At 39.5% G+C, this 22,614-nt stretch overlaps 1 protein-coding gene across 1 annotated transcript in view; it reads left to right on the plus strand.

The window, feature by feature from the left end:
* WWC2 (WW and C2 domain containing 2) overlaps positions 1-22,614 on the plus strand; it is a 215,104-nt gene that overhangs the window by 91,537 nt on the left and 100,953 nt on the right. The window contains 3 exon segments of the mRNA XM_054683510.2: positions 2,347-2,456; positions 16,680-16,883; positions 17,681-17,757. Of these exon segments, the coding sequence (XP_054539485.1) occupies positions 2,347-2,456; positions 16,680-16,883; positions 17,681-17,757 (391 nt within the window).

Below are 22,614 nucleotides of genomic sequence, written 5' to 3' on the forward strand. Positions count from 1 at the left end.
AAGAATAAAATGTTTTGCATTTGAACTCAGATTGAGTTCAGATGCACTCCATGTTTACAAAGTAAATATGGCCAGTTTCCATATTTGGGCACATCGCTTAACATGTTTGAGATTCATTTTACTCATCTAACATATATTGAAGCTTACCATTTCTCGGGTGTTATACTGTTTAGTTCTCATCTAAACTTAATCTTTCCTCCTACCCCCTTAAAAAATACATTAGGAAGCTAGGGCTTTTAAGGCTAATAACTTGCTCTAGGTTGTATAGTGAGTAAGTGGCAGAATAAAGATTTGAGCCCAGATCTCTTTGATGCCAAATTTCAAGCTCTTAACTTCTAAGCCGGTGGTTCCCGCACTTTAGTGTGGAGCAGAATTACCTGGAAAGCATACATTGCTGGGACTTAGAGTTTCTGATTCTACAATAGGGCTCAAGAATTTGTATTATTTCTATTATTATTTTTTAATCATTTTAGTTTTTTTTAGAGACAGGGTCTTGCTCTGTTGCCCAGGCTGGAATTCAGTGGTGCAATCATGGCTCACTGCAGCCTTGAACTCCTGGGCTCAGGTGATGCTCCCATCTTGGCTTCCCAGAGTGCGGAGATTACAGGCATGAGCCAAGATGCCTGGCTAATTTTTTATTTTTTTAGAGACAGGGTCTCACTGTGTCGCCCAGGCTGGTCTTGAACTCCCGGTCTCAGCCATCCTCCTGCCTCAGCCTCCCAAAGTGTTGGAATTACAGGCGTGAGCCACGGTGCCCAACCAGAATTTGTATTTGTAACAAGGTCCCAGATGTTGATGCTGCTGTTTCTGGGAACTATATTCTAAGAACCACAGTTCTATGCTGTGCTGCCTGACTTGATTCCTCTGAGGGATAAATGAGAGAATTCACATGTGCTTGTGTTAATAATCACTGACATTTATTGACTACTTATAACGTCCTGGATGCTCTTCCAAGTTAATTCCTTTTTATCCTGAGTTTATTTTAGGAGCTAGTTAAATTGCAGGGAGAGTACGTGAGGGTATTCTCACTACTTCAAAGAGAAGGAAACTGAGGTAGGAAGAGGTGCCCAGTAAGTGGTCTCACAGTGAGTCAGTGGTAGAGCAGGTTACCCTCATTATTGCTTCTGTCTGCTGAGCTGGTTTGGAAGGCCAGTGTCTTCTTTGGAGCCATCTCCAGAAGGAGAGATTTCGTGCTATAGGAAGGTTGAGAGAAAAGTAGACCCTTCCTTTCATCTATTGGTGTTTTTTGTCCTTGGAGGACTATTGCAGAGCAGGCCTGGAAAAAAAGAATTTTCCTCCTTTTTATATCATTCTTGAGCATTCTGAAGGGTGGATGATGTACTTTGTTATTCTGATGAATGATATGATTCTGAAAATGACCTATATTTCAGTTGAACTGTGAGATCTTTGATAGTCATTAGCATGAATAAAAGGGATTCCAGGAGATTTTGTATGTAAGAACCATGCTAGTGGTGCCAGTGCATTAAATTAGAAAATGTGTTGACTGATGGTGGCCACACTCCAGCAAGGCATCTGTGGGGTTCTGCCCATGGCCGCTCCAGTAGCCAAGGAAAATCTCAAAAGCAAAATGCAAGAGAGTGAGAAAAAAAAAATCTATTGTAATTAAGTCTGAAACCTGTACTCTGCTTAGGAAACTGTGTGGTTTCTTCATTAGTTTTAAAGAGAAAAATCCTACAGAGAAAGCGTCTTAAAGAAAAAAATGGTCTTAAGAGAGAGTATAAAGCAATTTCAGAAGGTGAGATCACATTGATATATGAATGAATACTTGATGTATTTGGTTCAGTTAAAAATTTTGTTGAGTGACTGTTATGTACAAGATACTTATAAAAAAATTTGTCCTTCATCTCAAGGAGAACTTATAGTAGCCTTCACAGTTGAATGTTTAGTTAATTTATAAACGAGCATCCAGTCTGAAATTAGTGTAACCTGATGTGGATCTTGTCTCCATGCTACTGATAGGATTTTCATGATACCAGTATTTGAATCTTGGGACACATTTTTCTTTTTAATGGGGTATCTGTTTCACTGCAGAGCTAGAGCTAGATCCCAAGCTTCCTCACTCTCAGCTTGGCATTCTCCCTGATTTAGGATGCCTTTATTTATTTAGTGTATAGATTTATCTCCAAATATTAAGCAGTGAACTTTCAAAAGGGTATTACGACTTGTCCTACTTTTTTTGATATATACATCTGTATTTTATCCTTGGTTTTTTGTTTTCTTTAAGATTTTAAATGCAACCTAGACACTTGTGGTTAGGGTGCTGAATTTTGACATATGCGGTTTGACAGAAAGAATCACTGGTGTGTCAATTCTGGTTTGTTGTAGGTTAACGAAGCCCTTGTCATTTGCTGATTGTGTTGGGGATGAGCTGCCGTGGGGATGGGAAGCAGGGTTTGACCCTCAGATTGGTGTCTACTACATCGATCACATCAACAGTAAGTTTTCCTTTTTGGTAAAAGCAAACATATCAGAAAAGTAATCCCCCAAAACCTACAGTCACACAAAAGAATAAACATGTTACAAAGTGAATTTCCAAAACGCCATTTTCTTAGTGACTAATATTTAACTGAAGTGCCTGTCTTGGTATTTGGGGCATGTACATAGAGTTGTCCTTATGGGGGCAGAGAGGGAGAAAGGGTGTCTGGCCCGTGTGCCTGCCTGCCTGCCTGCCTGCTGGGGAATGAGGATTCTCCTTCAGCACAGGTCTGGGAACCTGTGGGGATCAGAGCTGCTGGGCTCCTCTTTCCATGGCCACTGCACCTTCTGACAGGTTCTTCCTTTCCTTGTGTTTGCCACAGAAAGACTTGGGCGTTGGCACAGTGTGGTTTGTAGGCTGGGACTGGGGAGGGGTTGGCCCGCATCAGTGGCTCTGGAAGACATAGCGTAGCTGGGAAAGGTCCTAAACCTCTTCCTTTTTTCTGTTTCCTGATTTCTTTGTCATTGGAAGGGAAAAACCTCTCATTTTAACAGCTTTTAAATCTGTCACATCTCTGACATGGTCAGTCTAGGGCAGAGGATTACTGTGGCCGTGAATGACTTTCAAAAACACATACTTTGAAATTTTTTTTATATTTTTGTGTATGTTTGTGTGTGTGTGTTTATATGAATATCTAGCGCTCTATCTACTCCTTTAAAAATTTATTCAGATGGTAGCATACAATACTCATTCATTTTGCTTATTCACTTAAAATAATTATTTTATTTTTATAAGTTTTGGGGAATACATAATGAATTTATTCCTCATTGTCTTATTTCTTTTAGATCTATTCTTACATTTAAAATTTGTATATGCAGTACTCTGTAGTATCTTTAGGAACAGTATCACTGTAGCAAAGTGTTTCATTTGATACTCACTCATTAGTGATGGCTTGCAGCTGCCCTTGTGTAGGTAGATGATGTATTTCTCAAGAGGCCAAAAAAGCCTGTATTATTAGCTGTGAGGCACCATCTTCCAGGCGGGTGAGGTGGAAGGGCAGAAAGGAGCGTAAGCACTCTGAAGTCCGGTGAGCACATATGGTTAGTGATCTGTTTCAGTAGAACACCTGTCATACACAGCTTGGGAACCAGCTTTCATGTATACTGTACATTATTAGTTCAACACAAATACAAATAATAGTTTCTACAAGTTGTTACCTCAGCCTCTTTTATATGACCAGAAGAAATGTGACTTTTTTGTAGAGCTATTATTTATCTCTCCCTGAAAGTTTCTAAAAGTCCTATGAAGAATCAATGATTGTGTTTTTAAGTTAGCTTTTAATTTTGTTTTCTAATAAATGTTTATTGATATACTGTATTAGTATATACCAGGTTTTATTGTGTATCAGTCACTGACAACCAAATGTCATCTGTAAGGGTGAAATGAACTAATTTTGATAAAATTCAGTTCATTTTAAGCACTGTGTCTCACCCTTATGTCATTGCAAATAAACAAGTCAGTGAAATACCTGAAATGTATTAACTATTTAACTCTCACTTTTATGCTTATTTTAGATGAATAATTGTGTAGCTTTCTTTCCTTAAAGTAGTATTTGGGAAACCAGAAACCAACCTCGCCATCCTGGGTCAACAAAAATAAGCTCTCTTGGTACCAAAATGAGAAAAGGAATCCTCTTAGCCTCCTTCTCAACACCTACAAACTCTTTGGTATCTAAACCCACCTTCAGGGCTTCCTCCTCTTTCTCAGTGAAGGAGGCATTCCTCTGGACACCTCCACCCCTACAGATACCTCTTAATAACTTTTCTATTTCATCATTCTCTCCTGTTTGGTATCTTTACTAGTTATTTCCTGATTTTAAAATGTTCTCCCACCATTTCTATTAATAAATGATTCTTTTGTCTTAATGTATAAACACTGGAAACTCTCAAAACAAAACCAAAACTGCAAAAGAAATACAAACAGATGGCATTAAACTCCCTTTCCTCACCCTCTCAAAACCATCCTTCAACCAGAATCCCTTGCCAACTGTAGTTGCCTCCTCTTCCCTTCACAGCCAGACTTGCTGAAAGCTATAGTCTGCAAGAACTCCACTTCCTCCATTGTTCTCCACTATCTCACAGAACCTGTTCTTGCTGAGGGCACCCGAGACCCCACGATGTAGTTTGGATATTTGTCCCATCTAAATCTCATGCTGAAATGTAATCTCCAGTGTTGGAGGTAGGGCCTGATGGGAGGTGATTGGATCATGGGAGTGGATTTCTCATGGTTTAGCGCCATCCCCTTGGTGCTGTCTTTGCTGTAGTGAGTTCTCACAAGATCTGGCTGTTTGAAGGTGTGAAGCATCTTCCGCTTACTCTCTTGCTTCCTCTTTCACCACATAATGTGGTGCTCCCGCTTTGCCTTCCGCCAAGAGTAAAAGTTCCCTGAGGCCTCCCCAGGAGCCCAGCAGACGCTGGGGCCGTGCTTGTATATCCTGCAGAACCATGAGTCAATTAAACCTCTTTTCTTCATAAATTACTCAGTCTCAGGTATTCCTTTATAACAAGGCAAGAAGGGTCTAATACACCCCGCAAACTGTCAAATCCAAACAACACTGTAGTCTTGTCTCTGTGACTTGCCACTGTGAGTTATCCCTCCTGCTCTTTACTCTTTGGATTTTGTGACATACTGTTCACATACCTGACCACACCTGCCCAGCTTTCTTTTGCCTCTTTCTTCTTCACCGGGACCTGCTGTCAGGATTTCTATAATAGTCTTTAGTCTTCTGCTGTTTGCATGCTGCAGATCTCCTTGGGTGATAACTTCAGTTACTTCCTTCAGACTGCTGGCTGCCACATCTGTCTAAGTCTTTCTCAGAGTCCAGATGCATGTGTTCTATTCCTTGCTAGAAGGCTCTTCCTAGTCTGCTTGCATGGGCCTCTCCTTTTTCATCTCCTGCCCTGCCTGGCACTGGAGGCCTTTAGGAGGACCCTGTGCCTCCTCAGCTGGCTGCCTTTCTTTGCATCTGTAGAGTCTAGCCTGAGCACTCTCTGCACAGCCCCTAGGCCCTCCCTTTGTCTGAAGGCCACATCCTTCTAGGGGCAGTCTGCTTAGGTGCCACTGCTTCCCACAGGCCTTCTCTGATACCCACCCCTCCACCTCACAGGTCACCGTCCCATTCTGGTCGAGTGCCCCATCCAGATATTTCCAGAGGACCAGGTGCATAGGGATTTTTTTAAAAAGCATTTTCATATTGCATTTATATTATTTTTTGTATGTTTTCCTCACTAAATTGTGAGCTTCTTGAGGGCAATGACTGCATCTTTTATGTTTTCATCGCTGGGCAACTAGTATAACGATAAACTCTTAAAATGTTAAAAAGAAGAGCTTTATTGCTTAACTCAGCAACCAAAAGCTTTCTGTTATTTAAAGGAATTAAAGTACACTTCAAGTATAAATTGTGTGTCAAAAAAAGCCATTTTGAATATTTTAAAACTTCACTATTAGAATATAAAATTTTAAGTCTGCTATTTTGCTGTAATGGTAATGGTATTCTGGTGATCTGTTGTACCCAAATGACCAACAGCAAACAGTTCACCCACTGAAAACGATCTGGTCCATTGTCTCATTAATCTTCAAGACATTCCTGTGAAGTAGTTTAGGAAGCAAATGGTATTATCTTCTCAAACAGCTGTTCCACACATATGTTGTGTTCTGACATCGTATAGTTTCAGCATCATTTTCTCATTATTTAAATAAAAAATGAAATAAGGAATGTTGGCTGTTTAACACTATTTCTAAGAAACACTATTGAATATTTAGAAGTAAAAGATTTGACCTTGACTGTGAAAGTTATTTTAGGCCATCAGTGTTGTATGATCATATTCACCTTCCAGTGGGTATATGTGGAGTGGGGGTGTAGATATCAGTGAGGGATGTTTGCAGCTAACTAGAAGGTAAATAAGGAGGTATGGTTTATAAGGTTTTGATATTATTAATACAACCAGAAGTAAATCACTTTTTGGTAGAGTCAGAGTTGTACTGTAATTTTTTTTCTTTTAGTAATCAAGGTTTCATTTACATACACAAAAATGCACTGATTTTAAGCGTGTATTTTGGGTGGACTTTGACGTATGTATAGTCCTTTGTAACTTGCCCCCGCATCAAGGTGCAAACTTCGTCCGTCACCCTAGTAAGTTCTGTCCTGCCCCTTTCCAGTCAGCCCTCCCTACTGCGGCAGACATTGTTCTGATTTCTATCACCATAGCTTAGTTTTGTCTGTTCTGGAACTTCATATAAAAGGATTGTGTTCAGTTTTGGGAATAGATCTTTCAGCGTGTTTTGCAGTTTGCACCTGTAGTCCCACCTACTTGGGAGGCTGTTTGCACCTGTGGTCACACCTACATGGGAGGCTGAGGTGGGCAGATTGCTGGAGCCTAGGAGTTCAAGGCTGCAATGTGCTATGATCACACCGCTGCACTCCAGCCTGGTTGACAGAGTGAGACCCTGTCTCAAGAACAAACAAACGAAAAGTAACGGTATATAGGAGAAAAGTAGAAAATATAGATAAGTGAAAAGAAGAAAAATTATCTATGTTCATACAACCCAGAGTTAACTAAGTATTCTAAATCTTCTGACATGTATCCTTCCAGACTTTTTCATATTGATACACACATGCACATATACACAGTTTCTTAAAATTTATTTTTGTTTTCATTTTTTGGGGGTAGAGATGGCATCTCTCTGTGTTGCCCAGACTGGTCTTAAATCTGACTTCAAGGAATCCCCCCACCTCACACACAGCTTTAAATGTATTTTACATCGCAAATGGGATTATATTATATATACTGTTTTATAAACTTTTTCATTTAATGTATAATTTTCACCAAAAAATTTTTTGCACCATGATATCAATTCTTTTGATAATAGAACTTCACATTTCTGTCAGATGATTTTCATAGAATATAGTCAAGATTCTTTGAAGCTGAGCATGGTGGCTCTTGTTTGTAGTCCCAGCTACTCAGGAGGGTGAGGTGGGAAGATCGCTAGAGCCTAAGAGCTCAAGGCCAGTCTTGGTAACATATAAGACCTCGTCTCTTTACAAAAAAAAAAAAAAAAAAATCCTTTTGTGCTCTTGCATAAAACCCTTCTGTGGCACATTACTGCTTTCAAAATGAGTTTCATGTTCATTTACTGTACATTCAGGAGATCATAGGCTAGTCCTTCTTGGGGTATTGGTAAAGAAATGAGATTGTGTAGTGAAATAAGGAAAGGACCACCACCATGCCAGGAGAACACGGGGAAACATGAAGAAGCAGCCTTTCCATTCTAAAGAGTGTAGCCACAGCTACTTGGAGAAAGTGCTTCAAGCTGAAACCAAAGAGATGACTGAGTTAACCAGGCTGGAGAAAAAGATGGTGGGGAAGAAGGAGGACCACAAGTAGATTCAAAGGTCTCAAGAAGCAGGACTTGAGGAAAGACATGCAGGAAATTCAGTGCAGCTGAAGGCTGGTGTGACTGGGGTAACCGGGGGTTTTGACTGGGGCAGGGAATGGGCCAGGTTCTTTTGTCGGGAATCTTTCAAAGCCATCTTTAATTACTGCCTGTTCCACGGAACTGTACTCTTTTCAGCCAGAAGAAACGCATTTGTCTCTAAACTGCCATGGTACTAGCCATTCTCATACACTAGCCATGCACATAGCCATTCTCCGCTCGAGGCACTAATTGTGTTCTACATACATCTATGTCACTATTTCTTCTACATTTTGTAAGTTTCTTGGAAGGAGGGATCATGCCCGATTATCTTATTTTTCCAAACCCTGTAGTAGATGGCCAATAATTGTCTGTAGAAATTAACGAACAAATAATAAATAAATATAGCAGATACTTTATAAAAAGGAAGATAAGGAAAGTTACTTATATTCATTTGATTTATTCTTCCTAAGCACAGTAGGAAGAATAGAAATATGCATTATAGACAAAAAAATCTTCTTTGAAGAATCTAATGTTATCTTCCATGATAAGCTCTTGTAATTCACATGTGTTCTCTACCTATAAAGTTTCACATCTATAAAACTGATGGAATGTGAATTCCCTTGAGGTACAGGGCATTTTGACAGTATTATATATTGCTTCTTTAATATAGTAGAAAACAGCAAATTATATTATAATGCCATGAGCTCCCAAGGCCACTGGGTCTTAATAAAAAATACCACATTTGTATAATATACTTGAGTATTTACATTTAAAAATAATCTTCACAAATCTATTCTGCAAATACAACGATGGAGATGAAGCACCATCCTGCTTTATGAAGCCTTCTTCTAAGGTGCCTTTGGGAACCCTCTTTTGTAGTTCATATTTGAATTGTGCAGTATTTCAGAAATGAGAATGCTTCCCACTGACTCTCTTGTAATATGCGGTGTTTAAACCAGTCTACTGGAGTGTTTTTCCTGACCTATCCAAGACAAATGCTGATAGTTTATTATCATCATCATTATTGCCCTTTATTCATTTAAGTGTCAGTCAGTGTTTCTTGGCATTTTAGCCAGTGACAAGTATTTTTTTGAAATATACCGTGTCCCCAAGATGGAGGGAAATATGATTGGCTGAAACCTCAAAAGATTGAGAGAGAACTGAGAGTACATATCTTATAATTATTATAACTTAAGAACATTTCAGATTTTTAACATACATTTTTAATTTTTATTATCTCTTTATTTCATTAGTTTATTAATTATATATCTCATTGTCACAAATTGTCCCAAAACTTAGTGGTTTAAAATAATATTTATTATCTCATGGTTTCTGTGGGCCATGAATCTAGGCAGGACTTAGCTGGATCCTCTGGCTCAAGGTCTCTGTGGTAGTTTGCAATCAAGGTGTCAGCCAGGCTGCAGTCATCTCAAGGCTGACTGGAGAAAGATTTGCTTCCAAGCCACTCGTACGGTTGTTGGCAGGATTCACTTCCTTGTTGGCTGCTGGCCACAGGCCTCCCTCATTCCATGCCACGTGGGCCTCTCCACAGGACAGCTCACAATGGGGCAGCTTGCTTTGTTAGAGCCAAAAAGCCAAGAAGAATCAGGGAGAGAGAGAGTGAGCAGGACAACAGCACAGTCTTTTGTAACCTAATCTCAGAAGTAATATCTTGTCACTTATTCTATGTTCTGTTCATTAGAAGCAAGCCCTCAGATCTAGCGCATACTCAAGAGGCATAAATTACTAGGAGATGAGGATTATTGGGAGTCATCTACAGTTCTGAAAACTTTTAAAGACCATACATTTATGTTCGTTAGAGGATGAGTTCTGTACTTTGAGGCAGGTTGCACTCACATATATAAATATTGGAAATAGATACAGGTATTAAATATTAGGATAATCAGAGACCTGAGTTATAATGAATATTTAAACCTGAGAAGTTTGGACTCTTATTGACTGATCTCCGCCCATCTCCCACATTCTCCAGATGGCTGGGCTGCCTTGTGGTGGTGATGTCCTTGAAGATTCTTGGCTGGAGGGTCTGTCCATCCTGTACATCTCTTGTTTAGACATCAGCTCTAGCATACAGTTTGTTTTTTTTTTTTCACAGTTAGGTGAGATATACATCTTCTGCATATTTAAATATTTACATCTTTAAAATTAGTGTTTAAAATACTACTTTAGAGAAAGCTCAACTTTAGCCAGTGAGTGTGAGGCAAGAGCTCTAGGTCTAAAGCAGTGGTTGCACTGTGCCCGTCTGACTCAGGCCATTTTGTTGATCACCCAGGGCTTCTCTTGGCCTCAAAAGGACCCAGACTTCACAGCCTGAATCACTTTAGTTTAGAGTCATCCCTTATCCCTAGAGGCCAGGTTAAACACCCACAGAACCAGTCTGGTCTCTAGAAATTCCTGTGGGCCAAGTCAGATGCCCTCTGACTTATTAACGAACAAATAATAAATAAATATAGCAGATTGTTCTCTAGGTTTTGACTTGCTGTAGCTCTTGGGGCCAACCAGAAATACTTCATTGGGCTGCATTAAGATTGAGATTACCAGGCAAAGCTTTTTGAAGACAGTATGTGCCCCTGGGCATTCCAGAAAATTGATAGTATTTCTATTCTAATCTATCAGGAACAGGTTCTTACGTTCATATAGTGGCCAGCCCCATGGCCCATCTTGTTTTGATTATACCCAGGATTTAATTTATAGAGGTGACTGAATGATGATGGGAAGAGGTCAGTGCCATTGAAAGAAGTTTTATTATAGTTCTCAAGGGAAGGGGGCATACTACACCATTCTGGGCCACATAGTGGGGAAGCGCTTGGGTTGGTTGGAAGGCAGAAGGAGCAGAGGAGAAATCATGGCCCAGAGCCTGTATTGTGATTTCCTGGGGAAGGAATGAGTGAGGCAGGGTAGGCAAATCTGAACAAGTTTAGGATTGGCTAGATTGAATAATTTCGGCAGACTCTGGGTTATGGGAATGGTCTCTAGTTGTCCAGTATCTTCTCTGGGGGGTGATGTAGGGCTGGGGAAATATTGGTTTGGAGTCTGAGTTAGATAAAAGAGGAGGTTAGGGATATGGGCTTTGGACTGTTGGTTTACATATGAAGGATGGGCTCATGGGAGTCATTTGGTATCCCTAAGAATTAAATTAGCCCTGGGAGGGGCAGTTTCTTCCCAGACAGCAAGGCCCCCAAGACATCAAAGCATCATAAAATATATAAAATTTTTAAAAATGATCAATACACCATCCACTGACAGATGGAAAGTGCAACATTATGTGTCATACTAAGAAACTTTGAGAAGCAATATTTTCTTGATTGTTTTTCAGTCTCATCTGCTGATCTGCCCCTGACATCTTGTATAAATACATATGTGGTGGAGTGTGCAAATTCCACTAAAGGAAGAGGGAGCAGAGTGGATATAATTTTATAATTTATTAAGTTACAAGTCTCTTTTTTCCCCGGTGTTGCTGCCATGTGCACAGATTGAGGGGAAGTGTTGAGCATATGTATATATAATTCATTTGTTACAGCTGACTCTATCCCATTTTCATCAGCTGGTTCAAGCCAGGGTCGGTTAACATGGGTGCAGAGTGATCTGTGGAGCCTTAGTTCTAGACACAGATGCTCTCTGGAGTCAAGGCTGGGGAAAGGAATGTGACTTTATAATTTCTTTGCTTTTGCAATCTGAGTATCAGAGACAGTGTTATAGCTTACTAGCATTAAAGGCTTTTTATATTTTGCAGTATCTCATTTAATCTTCCAAACAGCCCCCTGAATTAGCTCCATTTTATTAAGGAGGAAATTGAACCCTGGAAAGGTTTAAGAACCTGCTCAAGGTCACACAATTTGTAAATGACACACCTGAATTTGAACCCAGTTAGACTGAATACAGGGTTTATGATCTTGACTACTGGGATATTATATCTCAGTTCTTTTTCCAGTATTCATATTCTTAAAACTTCCTCAGGACTCAAAATAATTCATTTGCTTTTTTTTTTTTTTTAAACTTTCATTACGACCTGAGTCTCAGTATTCTCAATGTACATTCCAATATGGAATCATTTTAATCATTCAGGTATTAGGTGGAAGGAAGAGTTATCCCTCCTTTTCCTGTTTAGTTTTTCACAATGCAGGTACCTCAGCCCTTCTGAGGTACCCGCATTATCACCCAGGTGGTAGTGCTACCATATCGTTTTGTTTTTTTCTTCTTCCTCCTGCACCTCTGTACCTCCTCATCCCCTTCTAGTAATAAGTGCTGAGGTTCTTATTGGAACACTTTCCTTTTATGTGTTCCATAGTCCTTCTGTATCCACTCCTTTCATTTCCAGTGTGGCCTGGGCTGACTAATGTACACTCTCTACACCCCTAAGAAAGGGGTTGTGGAACTCTGAGTGGGCTGTGGAAGTATTTTCAGGTATGATATGACATCAAGGGCTTAAAATCTAAGAGTATTGTTACTAATGGTGCACAAAAATGATTTTACTGAGTCAGTTAGGCTGTGCCTTAATCTAATTTTGTTTTACAATAACCAGAGCTGCTTATTTATTCAGTTCTCTAGTAGAATCTTAGAAAACAATTGCTAGAACTAGCCGTTACGTTTCTCTATTAATGACAGGTTTATTTTCCTTTTTTATTTTCAAGAGTGATTCTTCCTCTCGTTTCTCCCCTGCCTTGCCCATACACACAGTGTTACTAGGAGCCGTCACAGGAGGGTGTGAGTAGTACAGTCCAAGACCAAACTTCTTCAGTTTCCATTTGGTAGATTATACAAGGGTATGCTGGGTTGAGTTCTCTCAGAAGCAAGCCCTAAGCCAAGAATTTAAGTGAAAGTGGTTTATGAAGGAAATCCCAGGATAAACCAGTAAGGAAATGAGGAAAGAAAGAAAGTGGAGGGAAAAAAACAACTGAAGGTTTTATTTCTGCAAAGTCTCTGACTCCACATGATTGTGGTGGCTCTAAAGTACAATTTCTACCTCAGAGTTTGCCCTACCTGGGAGTTCTGTCTGTCTTCTTCACTAGTCAGTCACTGGCTGCAGGTGAGTTAGCGAAGTGCTCTAGAGCAGTCAGACATCCATCAACAACAAACAGCAGGCTGTGGCAGAAAGACCCGAGAATACCAGGATAGGACACCAACAGTGTCCGCTACAAAGGCTACATCGGAAAATATTCGTCCATATTTCAGCCTCTTTTTACAATCGAGAGACATGAGAGTAAGAGAGGTAAAATACTTCTCTTAGAGTCTCACATCTGGCTAGGTGGATATGGAACCCACACAGCCTTACTCCCTAACCAGTGCTCTTTTCAACAGCTGGTAGTGGCAAAGGATTTTATTGCTGTTCCATTATACCTCATTTCTCTTTATCAGTCATCATCAGTCATTCATTTGAACCTTGTAAAGCATATTTTAATAATAAACTGTAAATCAGCTTTATTATTATATACAAATACGTAAATTGTATCTATTTTCACTATACAATTCATGAGTTTTGACAAGTGTATACCATGTAACTATCACAATAATCAAGATAGGGAACATTTCCATCCCCTCAAAAAGAGCTTTCTTCTTGCTCTGTTGTAACAAGTACTTCTTAGTACTGCTGGGCCCAGGCAACCACTTTCTGCCATTGGATTAGCTTTACTTTTGCCCGAATTTCATATAAATGGAATCATACAGCATGTGGTCTTTTGTGTCCGGCATCTTTTCACTCAACATGTGTTTGAGAGTCTTATATATTGCTGTTGAGTATTTTGTTTCATTTTATTGCTGAGTAGTATTTTATTGTATGGATATACCACAGTTTGCTTAGCCATTACCTGTAATAGTTTTGTCTATTATGAATAAAGCTGCTAATGAGCATTTGTTTAGAGGTCTTTTTGTAGATACATATTTTCATATCTCTTGGGTAAATAACAAGTTGTAGGATTGCTGGGTTGTATGGTAATTGCTAAGTTGTTCTCCAAAGTGATTGGACCATTTTAGATTCCCAGTAGCAATGAATGAGAATTCCAATTGCACCACACCCTCTTCAACACTTGGCATTGCCAGTTTTTAAATTCTAGCCATTTTACATAGTGAGCAGTGGTATCCCATTATAGTTTTGACTTGTATTTCCCTGATAATCAGTGATGTTGAGTCTCCTTTCATCTGCTTACTGGCTATTTGCACAATAGTCAGTAGATGTGCAGGTTTATTTTTGGACTCTATTCTGTTGCAACATAGCTGTTTTATCTAGATTATGCTTATTCCATCATTTCTACATTTCAAGATCTGTTTCTATTGACTGATTTTTCTCCAGATTATGGGCCATATTTTTGTGCTTTTTATGTTGGTAACATTATAGTGGATGCTAGACATTATAAAGTTGGTTTTGTTGTTGTTGTTTTCATTGAGTGCTAGGTTTTGTGCCTTTTAGGGAGTTTTATACTTTTTTTCTTCTGACCGGCAGTTAAGTTACTTGCTGACCAGCTTGGTCTTTTAGAAGCTTGTTTCAAAGCTTTGTTAGGTTAGGTTCAGAGTAGCCTTTACCCTATGTCTTATTTAGCTCTGTTGTTAAGGTGTAACTTTGCTGTGGTCTCCACTGGATTCCCTAGATGTTCACTGTGGCCTTTCTCCTCTGGCTGGTCATAATTTGAAACTGTCACAGCCCTGTGTGAGCTCGGGGAATTTATCTGCCTATAGCGTCCCAGTTGTCCTTTGCCTGGCCTTGTGCATTTCCCGTTGTCATCTCAGCATTCACTCACAGACTTCTTATGACCCCTGTGCAAATTTCTGGAACTTCTTCAGTCTCTGGAGCTTCTCCTGTGCTTTGCTTTACAAATTCCACCTGTCATGGCTTCCGTGAAATCTGCTTCCCTCTCCCTGCAATTCAGCAGTGCCTCCTTTCTCTGCTTGAGTTACCCCTCTTTGCACTGCTGTCCAAAAAGTGCTTTCAGACAGAAATGTAGGATAATCGTGGGGTTCATTTCCTCTCTTTCAGAGATCACAATCCTGTACTACCTGTTGTCCAACATCTGAAAACCATTGTTCATATATTTTATCTTCTAGTTACAGTGGCCCTGTTATTCCACCATGGCCTTCTTTGTGTTTTGCTTTGTTTTTAAAAAATCTCTATTAACCTTTTGTGTATCAAGCTTCATGTGTTTTCTGTATTAAAGCCATACTTCTTTTTGTCCCAAATTATCCCGTTTGTGTTTGCTGTTGTTGGGAGTGGGGTCCACTCGGATACAATATCCTGCTAGAGACGAGATCTTAAGTCACAATACCATAGTTTTTATGCCTTTGAACTATTCCACTTTTATTTTAAAACATGTATTACTGAATACAACACACAGAAAAGTGCATAGACTGAAATAACATAGTTTAACAAATATTTTAGAAGTGAACTGTGTAATTTCGATGGGTGAAAGAAATAGAACATCAGCATCCAGGAAACCTCTTTTATTTACTCTGTCCCATTCTCAACCCCTTCCTCTACTGGCAAATGGCCACTCTCCTTTCTTTCACAGCAGAGGGGTCCAGTACATGTCTGCAGACACAGGGGGATAGCTCTTAACCAGCCTGCACTAACCATCACCAAAACTGTCCATTCTCTTGTATACACCATGGTATCCCAATGCTGGACAGCAGTACACTCCAACGCCTTGGCCCAACATGTGGTCAAAAAATATGTTAATTTTAAAATGTGAGAACATAAAATGTTTAGGGTAATCTGATTCTTTTGTTTTTGTTTTTCTTCATGTTTTGTGGCCCCTACTGTAGCTTCACCGCACAGTAAAGAATGTGTTTGGAGTTTATAAACTGAGCATAAGCTGCCATGGAAGACAGAGGATAAAGGGCTGACTTGCAGATGAGGTGGCTGGGGCACCTTCTGCGGGAGGCAGCATGTGAATGCTGTTGCAGAGCACTGGTTCTTGGGCTCGGCTGCTCATTGGAATCACCTGAGCAGCTTTGAAATCTACAGTGCCTGGGTTCCATCCACAGAAACTCTAGTTGGTCTGGGTTTTTTTTAAAAAAGGGTCTCTGGTTGATTGTAGTTTGTGGAAGTGCAGAATCAAGAACCAGGGCCTTAGGCTAGAGCATTCTGTATAAACAGGACCAGGGTTCTGTTTGTTTGTTTATTTTTAAATTTCAGATCCACTGCGGACTCACTGATATTTTTGTAAAATACAAGAAAAAGTGAATTACTAGAAAAGTGATAATGTATACACACAAAGAAATGCACAGTATTTATCAACAGATAAACAATAACTGACTAAAATCGCTATAATGATTACAAAATGTTTTCTATTTCTGTCATTACTGTTGCGGACATGAAACTGAGTTCATGGACTGGTGTTGGTCTGCAGAGTAGACCAACTTTGATTAGTGCTGATGCAGAGGGCAGTGTGTCCACAGTCCTGTATTAGGTGAATGAAGGTGGGTTGGGTCCAGCTTATGCAGGGCATTGAGTGCTGGAATGAATAGCTTGGCTTTTATTCTGTAGGCACTGGGGAGCCACAGAATTCTTGAATGATCTGATTGACAACATTGTGTGTGGTAGATTTATAGTGAGAATACACTGTTGATCAGAACCTGGAAGAGGAAGGAAGTTGATGAGACTGGGTAAAATAAAACTAAAATTTCTGGAGAAGTCACTCCAGCACAGCTAAATAAACTCCTTAGAGGATACAAGAACTTAAGCTAGCCTACTCCATAAAGCTTAAACAATCTGGAAAACAAAGTTAAATTCTAAAAAGTACCCTCCACTTAATGTTTTCAGAAACCACACAGATAGAAGATCCAAGAAAACAATGGAGGGGGGAACAGGAGAAGATGCTCAAGGACTACCTCTCTGTGGCACAGGATGCCCTCCGGACACAGAAGGAACTGTACCATGTGAAGGAGCAGAGGCTGGCGCTGGCCCTGGATGAATACGTGCGATTAAATGATGCCTATAAGGAAAAGTCAAGTTCTCGCACAAGCTGTAAGTACAATGTGGCTATTCAGACTTTGGAAGTGGAGACTGAATTGTAGATAACAGAAGACCACTTACATTTCTATGGAGTTTAATTTTGAGTTCTTTTCCCTCCTAAGCAGGAAGAGTCTCTCAAAACCGTTGAGAGGTGAGGGAACACCCCAGATTTTCTCACCCCTACTTCAGATAAAAGAATCTCCATTTGGGTGTTATGCATGCCTTCTGTTTCTGCACCTGCCTCTGCCAGGTTGCCTTTTATGCATTTACGAGTTAATTTTTACCTTTTCAGAACAGTGCAAGTAGTTTGGCCCTTTTTGCTACTTTTGTACAATATTTTTAGTGGGGAGGAACTGGGACTATTACCTAGAATGTAATTTCTGTTGACCATCTGAGTTGATTTACCGCTCCCTCATCTGACAGATTGACTATTTGGAGCTGGCTTTGTTTAAAGAAGCAGCTGTGATGAGCTCAGAAGTTCTGCTTAAATTATAAATTCCTTGATAATGCAAAACTCTGATATACTGCTGCAGTATAGTCCTCTGAGGACATAGTGTGTATAAAATCCAGAAGAAAATTAAGCACCAAGGTCTTAATGACATTTCTCTTTACAGAGTTAAAAAAATGGTAGTGGTTTGAAGATTACTTTTTATATTTAGGTGTCTGATGAATGGCAATAAAGGAATTATAAAAAGAAAGCAAGTATTCACAGAAGCACATAAATCTTGTTTTTAGCTTCAGTAAATTCTAAGCTGAGAACTAGTTATGCAACTTGTAAATAATTAGTTTTTCTTTTTTCTCTATAAAAGTATTCTCAGGATCTTCATCCAGTACTAAATATGATCCCGATATTTTAAAAGCTGAGATCTCCACTACAAGATTAAGGGTAAGAGGTTTTAAATTGTGGTTCTATGTTGACCCACATGCATAGAGTCTGAAGGCTGTGGAAGGGGCTTTAGTGATCAGTTCTCATCTCCATTTGGTGTAGAAAACTCCTCCCCTTATCCCTGATGAGTGGTCCTTCTACCTTGATGTGAACAAGTTCAGAGTGTGGGATAGTCTTTATTATTGAGACAATGTGTTCCATTATTGGGCAGTGTTTTTTTTTGTTGTTTGTTTGTTTGTTTTTTGAGATGAAGTCTCACTCTGTCACCCAGGCTAGCGCACTGCAATCTCCACCTCCTGGGTTCAAGCAATTCTCCCGCCTCAGCCTCCAGAGTAGCTGGGATTACAGGTGCGTGCCACCATGCACAACTAATTTTAGTATTTTTAGTAGAGATGGGGTTTCACCATGTTGGCCAGGCTGGTCACATTGGTCTTGAACTCCTGACTGCAAGTTATCTGCCCGCCTTAGCCTCCCAAAGTGCTGGGATTATAGGTGTGAGTCACTGCACCTGGCCTATTGGGCAGTTTTATTGTTAGCAGTTAGAATATTGAATTAAAATTTGAGTCTTGTAACTTGCTTTCCCTCATTGTGCTGAGTTGTGTCCTCCAGAGTTAAGCCAAGTTGCTCTTTTGTCAGACAACCCAATATTTCAAGATGCCCACAACTTAAAAGTCCAAGTCAGACTTTACTAGGTCCTCATAATGCCTCATGGAGAGGTGTTTCCTGAATCTTGGCCTGAATCTTTTTAACTAAACTGATGTTAAGGCCAGAACTTGTTTATCCTTGATTTTTAGAATATTGAAGTCTGTTCACCAAGTAAATAAACTCATGTAACTGATACCCCCTGGTCATGAACTAGGTTATTACCATGATTTCTCCTCATTATTTCACCTCTCCATTAAGGTGGTACTAGCCTCATGAGCACTGAGGGTTAATTTTTCACCTGCTTTGAACTTCCTAAGACTGGAGACCGTATGTGTTAATTTGATGGCTCGCCTTGCTCAACAGCATTTCGAGATCCACGTTCATTTTTGTTGCTGTATAGTGTTCCACTTTTGTGTAAATACCATCAATTCTTTATCTCATATAATATTGATGTACATTAAAGTTTATTTCAATTTCTGATTATTAAAAATTATGCCTTAATGTACATATCTATTATGCATTATATGTGGAACACTTATATGTGGACCCTTAAAAGGAGATCAAATATACTGAGATAGAGAATAAAACAGTGGTTACCGTGGACCTCGGGGTGGGGCGGAGGTGAGGGGAGATGAAATGGTGAGATGTGGTTCAAAGGATAAAAGGTGCAGATATGTGGGATGAACAAGTCTAGAGATGTAATGTACAACATGAGGACTATAGGGAATAACATTGTATTGTATTAGGGATTCTTGTTAAATAAGTTAAATAAGTAGATTTTGTGACAAAAAATGGTAACTGTGTGAGCTGATAGATACGTTAATTTGATTCACTATAGTAATCAGTTTACTATCTCCATGTATCCCATAACATCATGTTGTAAGCCTCAAATATACACAATAAAATTTATTTTTAAAAAATACAACCACGGCTCACTTAACAACGGGTATACATTCTGAGAAGTGTATTGTTAGGCAATTCCCTTGTCCTGTGAACATCACAGAGTATACTAACGCAAGCCCGTATCACAGGGCTACTACACACCTCAGCTATATGGGATAGCCTATTGCTTCCAGGCTACAAACCTGTACCGTATGATACTGTACTGAGTACTGGAAGTACATATTGTAAGTACATTCAGTACCTAGAATTATAACATACAGTGGTATTTGTGTCTAAACTTATCCAATGGTAGAAAAGGCAGTGCGAGACATACCGTCTTATATGCAGGGAAATGTGGACTTGTGGCACCTGACTGTACATATCTCAGTGGATACTGCCAGTTTCAGCCCTTCTTACTTGCTCATGTCTGCACTAAGTCTCTAAGTTACTTTCTGCACAGGCTTTTGCCTACATCTCACAAGTTTTGAATTTTATATTTCCACTGTTATTCAGATCAAAGTATTTTCTAACTTCCTTTATGATTTCTCATATGAGTGCATTGCTTAATTTTCAAACAATTGGAGATTTTCTTTTATATTTGAAGCTGGGTGCAGTGGCTCACACCTGTAATCCCAGCACTTTAGGAGGCCAAGGTGGGAGGATCGCTTGAGGCCAGGTGTTCAAGACCAGCCTGGGCATCATAACGAGACATAATCTCTATTAAAATTTAAAAAAGTTTTAATCTCAGAATTTCTATTTGATTATTTTTCAATTGTTTCTAGTTACTTGCCCAAATTCTGCACATTAATGTGTAATTTTTGAACACTTTGTTATCCTAGAGAGGATTTAGTTTTGTTTCTTTTAGGTAGTCAGGCCAGGGGCAGGTAATTTTAATATAATCATCATTTGAGCTGACTGTAGCCTGGGCTTCAGTCCTTCTCTAAGGGCAGGTCAATTTCCAGTTTCCCTTTTCTTTTAGGGCAAAGCTCTTCAAAATCCCAGTTGAACTCTTGAGGTGTTTTACCAGGGCCCCTTCCGTTCGATAGATGCTGAACTTCACGTCTCTTCCCTATGCCTTAGCTCTGTGGGGCTGCCAGCCCTTCTCTGTGTCTCAGGTGCTCAGTCACTGCATGCTCCCAGCCTTTCACTTTCTCTGTTGTGTGGGCAAATACCTCAAAAGCAGAAACGGTGCCATGTTTGGATTATGACACTGAGCTTCCCTTATCTTTTGGATTTTTTTTTTTTTTTTTTGACGGAGTCTTGCTCTGTTTCCCAGGCTGGAGTACAGTGGCGCTATCTCAGTTCACTGCAAGCTCCGCCTCCTGGGTTCAGGGGATTCTCCTGCCTCAGCTTTCCGAGTAGCTGGGACTACAGGCACCTGCCACCACGCCTGGCTAATTTTTTGTATTTTTAGTAGAGATGGGGTTTCGCCATGTTGGCCAGGCTGGTTTCGAACACCTGACCTCGTGATCTGCCCACCTCAGCCTCCCAAAGTGCTGGGATCACAGGTGTAAGCCACCGCGCCCGGCCTCTTTTGGATTTTTAACACAAGTTCTTGCTGCCTTAGTCCTCGAATGTCCTCAAATAGATGTATGTGTTTGTTTTCTCATAATTTTTCTATTTCTTTTTAGAAAAAGAGTATGAAAAAGGTTTGTCTACACTTACTGGAAGTAAATCTCTTTAGTTTGGATTTCTTTATTTATGAAGTCGTCATTCTATGTCACTGTACAATAATACCACTCCAGGGTGTCCTGGACGCTTTACTTTGTCAGTCCATCCATAATTCTCTGTTCTTGCAGTGGTTTGTCAAATGCCTTGGTACTGTATCTCTGTACCGTGTCTATATGTTTGTTTCTGTGATCTACTAGGCTAGTACCTTATCTTACAAAAAAGGAAATGAAGACATTTTTGTCAAAACTTACTCTCAATAAACTTCAATACTCGAGCTGTGCGCTTCTCAGCAAGTTATTATTACTTCCCTCTGAAATTTTCACCCTTTTCATAGTTCTTATCCTTGCAAGACACACTGTAAATGGAATAACCACAATAAGCTGTTAATCTGTACACTTAGATCCGCTAAGAAATATGCAAACTGAGGGAGGGATTTAGAAACAAAAATATATTAGGATATCTCATAAAACTAACCATTTAGAAGGAAGTGGAGCCTCATCCCAATCAGGGGTAGCACAGGAAATCCCAAGTGGTCACATTCCCCAGAATTGTCTTCTAATGTAGCGGAATCTCTTAGATTAAGCTTCTTCTATGCCAGGTTTAGTTCGCTCTTAATATCAGAGGCCTATATTATATATAACATATAATATATATAATATTTATCACCTTGTGACCACAAAGATGAGTCGGAGAGAGACGCCCTCTTCAAGAAGGTGCTTCCCTCACAAAAAGAAGACAAGATATTCATACATAACTATAATAAAAGATCAGAAATGACACTGGTCTCATCCCTTTCATTAGTGCCTAGGTGCTTGTTTAATACTTCTTGGCACTGTGAATGCCTTTTTAGAAATGCTGCCATAGCAGATTGGTCCTCACGGACTGTGTTGCTGTTGTGATGTTTTGAGCTGTGTTTGAACACTTGGGCACAGATGATGCGCTGTTTGGTATCTGTGTCCGTTTTGACCAGGTAGCACTTTAGGAATGGCCCAGCCATTCAGAAGTGGATGGGTAACTTGGCAGAGTCTGTTAGATTTTGATAATCTGGCCCTTCTTGGTTTGCGTATTCTGTTAAAAATCCCTTTCACGAATTAATGCCGTAGGAGTAGTAACTCTTGAATAAATTAACTCATCACTTTGGTGTTTTGGAAGACTTGCCTGCATTTTTGGTCACAATAACAATTTTTAAAGCAAAGCCAAACACTAGTTTTATGCTTTAATGTTTTGTTGCAACAATATTAGCAGGTGTACCTCAGTTGTTTTACTGAATTAGTACTAGCAGGTCAAGTATTTGGGAATCATGTATTTAGAAGCACCTGTCTAAAATATGTTTCATGTTATATTATGGACATAGGTACTGATAATCATTGGGCTTGTTTCCTCTTTGGTCAAATGGGATAACAGTACTTCCCGATACCTTATTTTTATTTGTCAAAATGATAAAATGAATGCATTAGTGCTTTTTATTAAGATACTCTTAACTTTTAAAGCTGGTGTTTAATTGCTTGAGAAAATCTCAATAGCCATTTTTTAAGGAAGAAGAATATAAATGTTTTTACTGCAAAATTTATTATTTATTTATAATAGATCTTAGACCATAGTCACCTTGGGTTAAAATATAAACTGTCTCATGCAAATTAAACTTTAAATTCAATTGCC

This window comes from Pan troglodytes, chromosome 3 (assembly GCF_028858775.2).
Source record: "Pan troglodytes isolate AG18354 chromosome 3, NHGRI_mPanTro3-v2.0_pri, whole genome shotgun sequence".
NCBI classification, from domain to species: Eukaryota; Metazoa; Chordata; class Mammalia; order Primates; family Hominidae; genus Pan; species Pan troglodytes.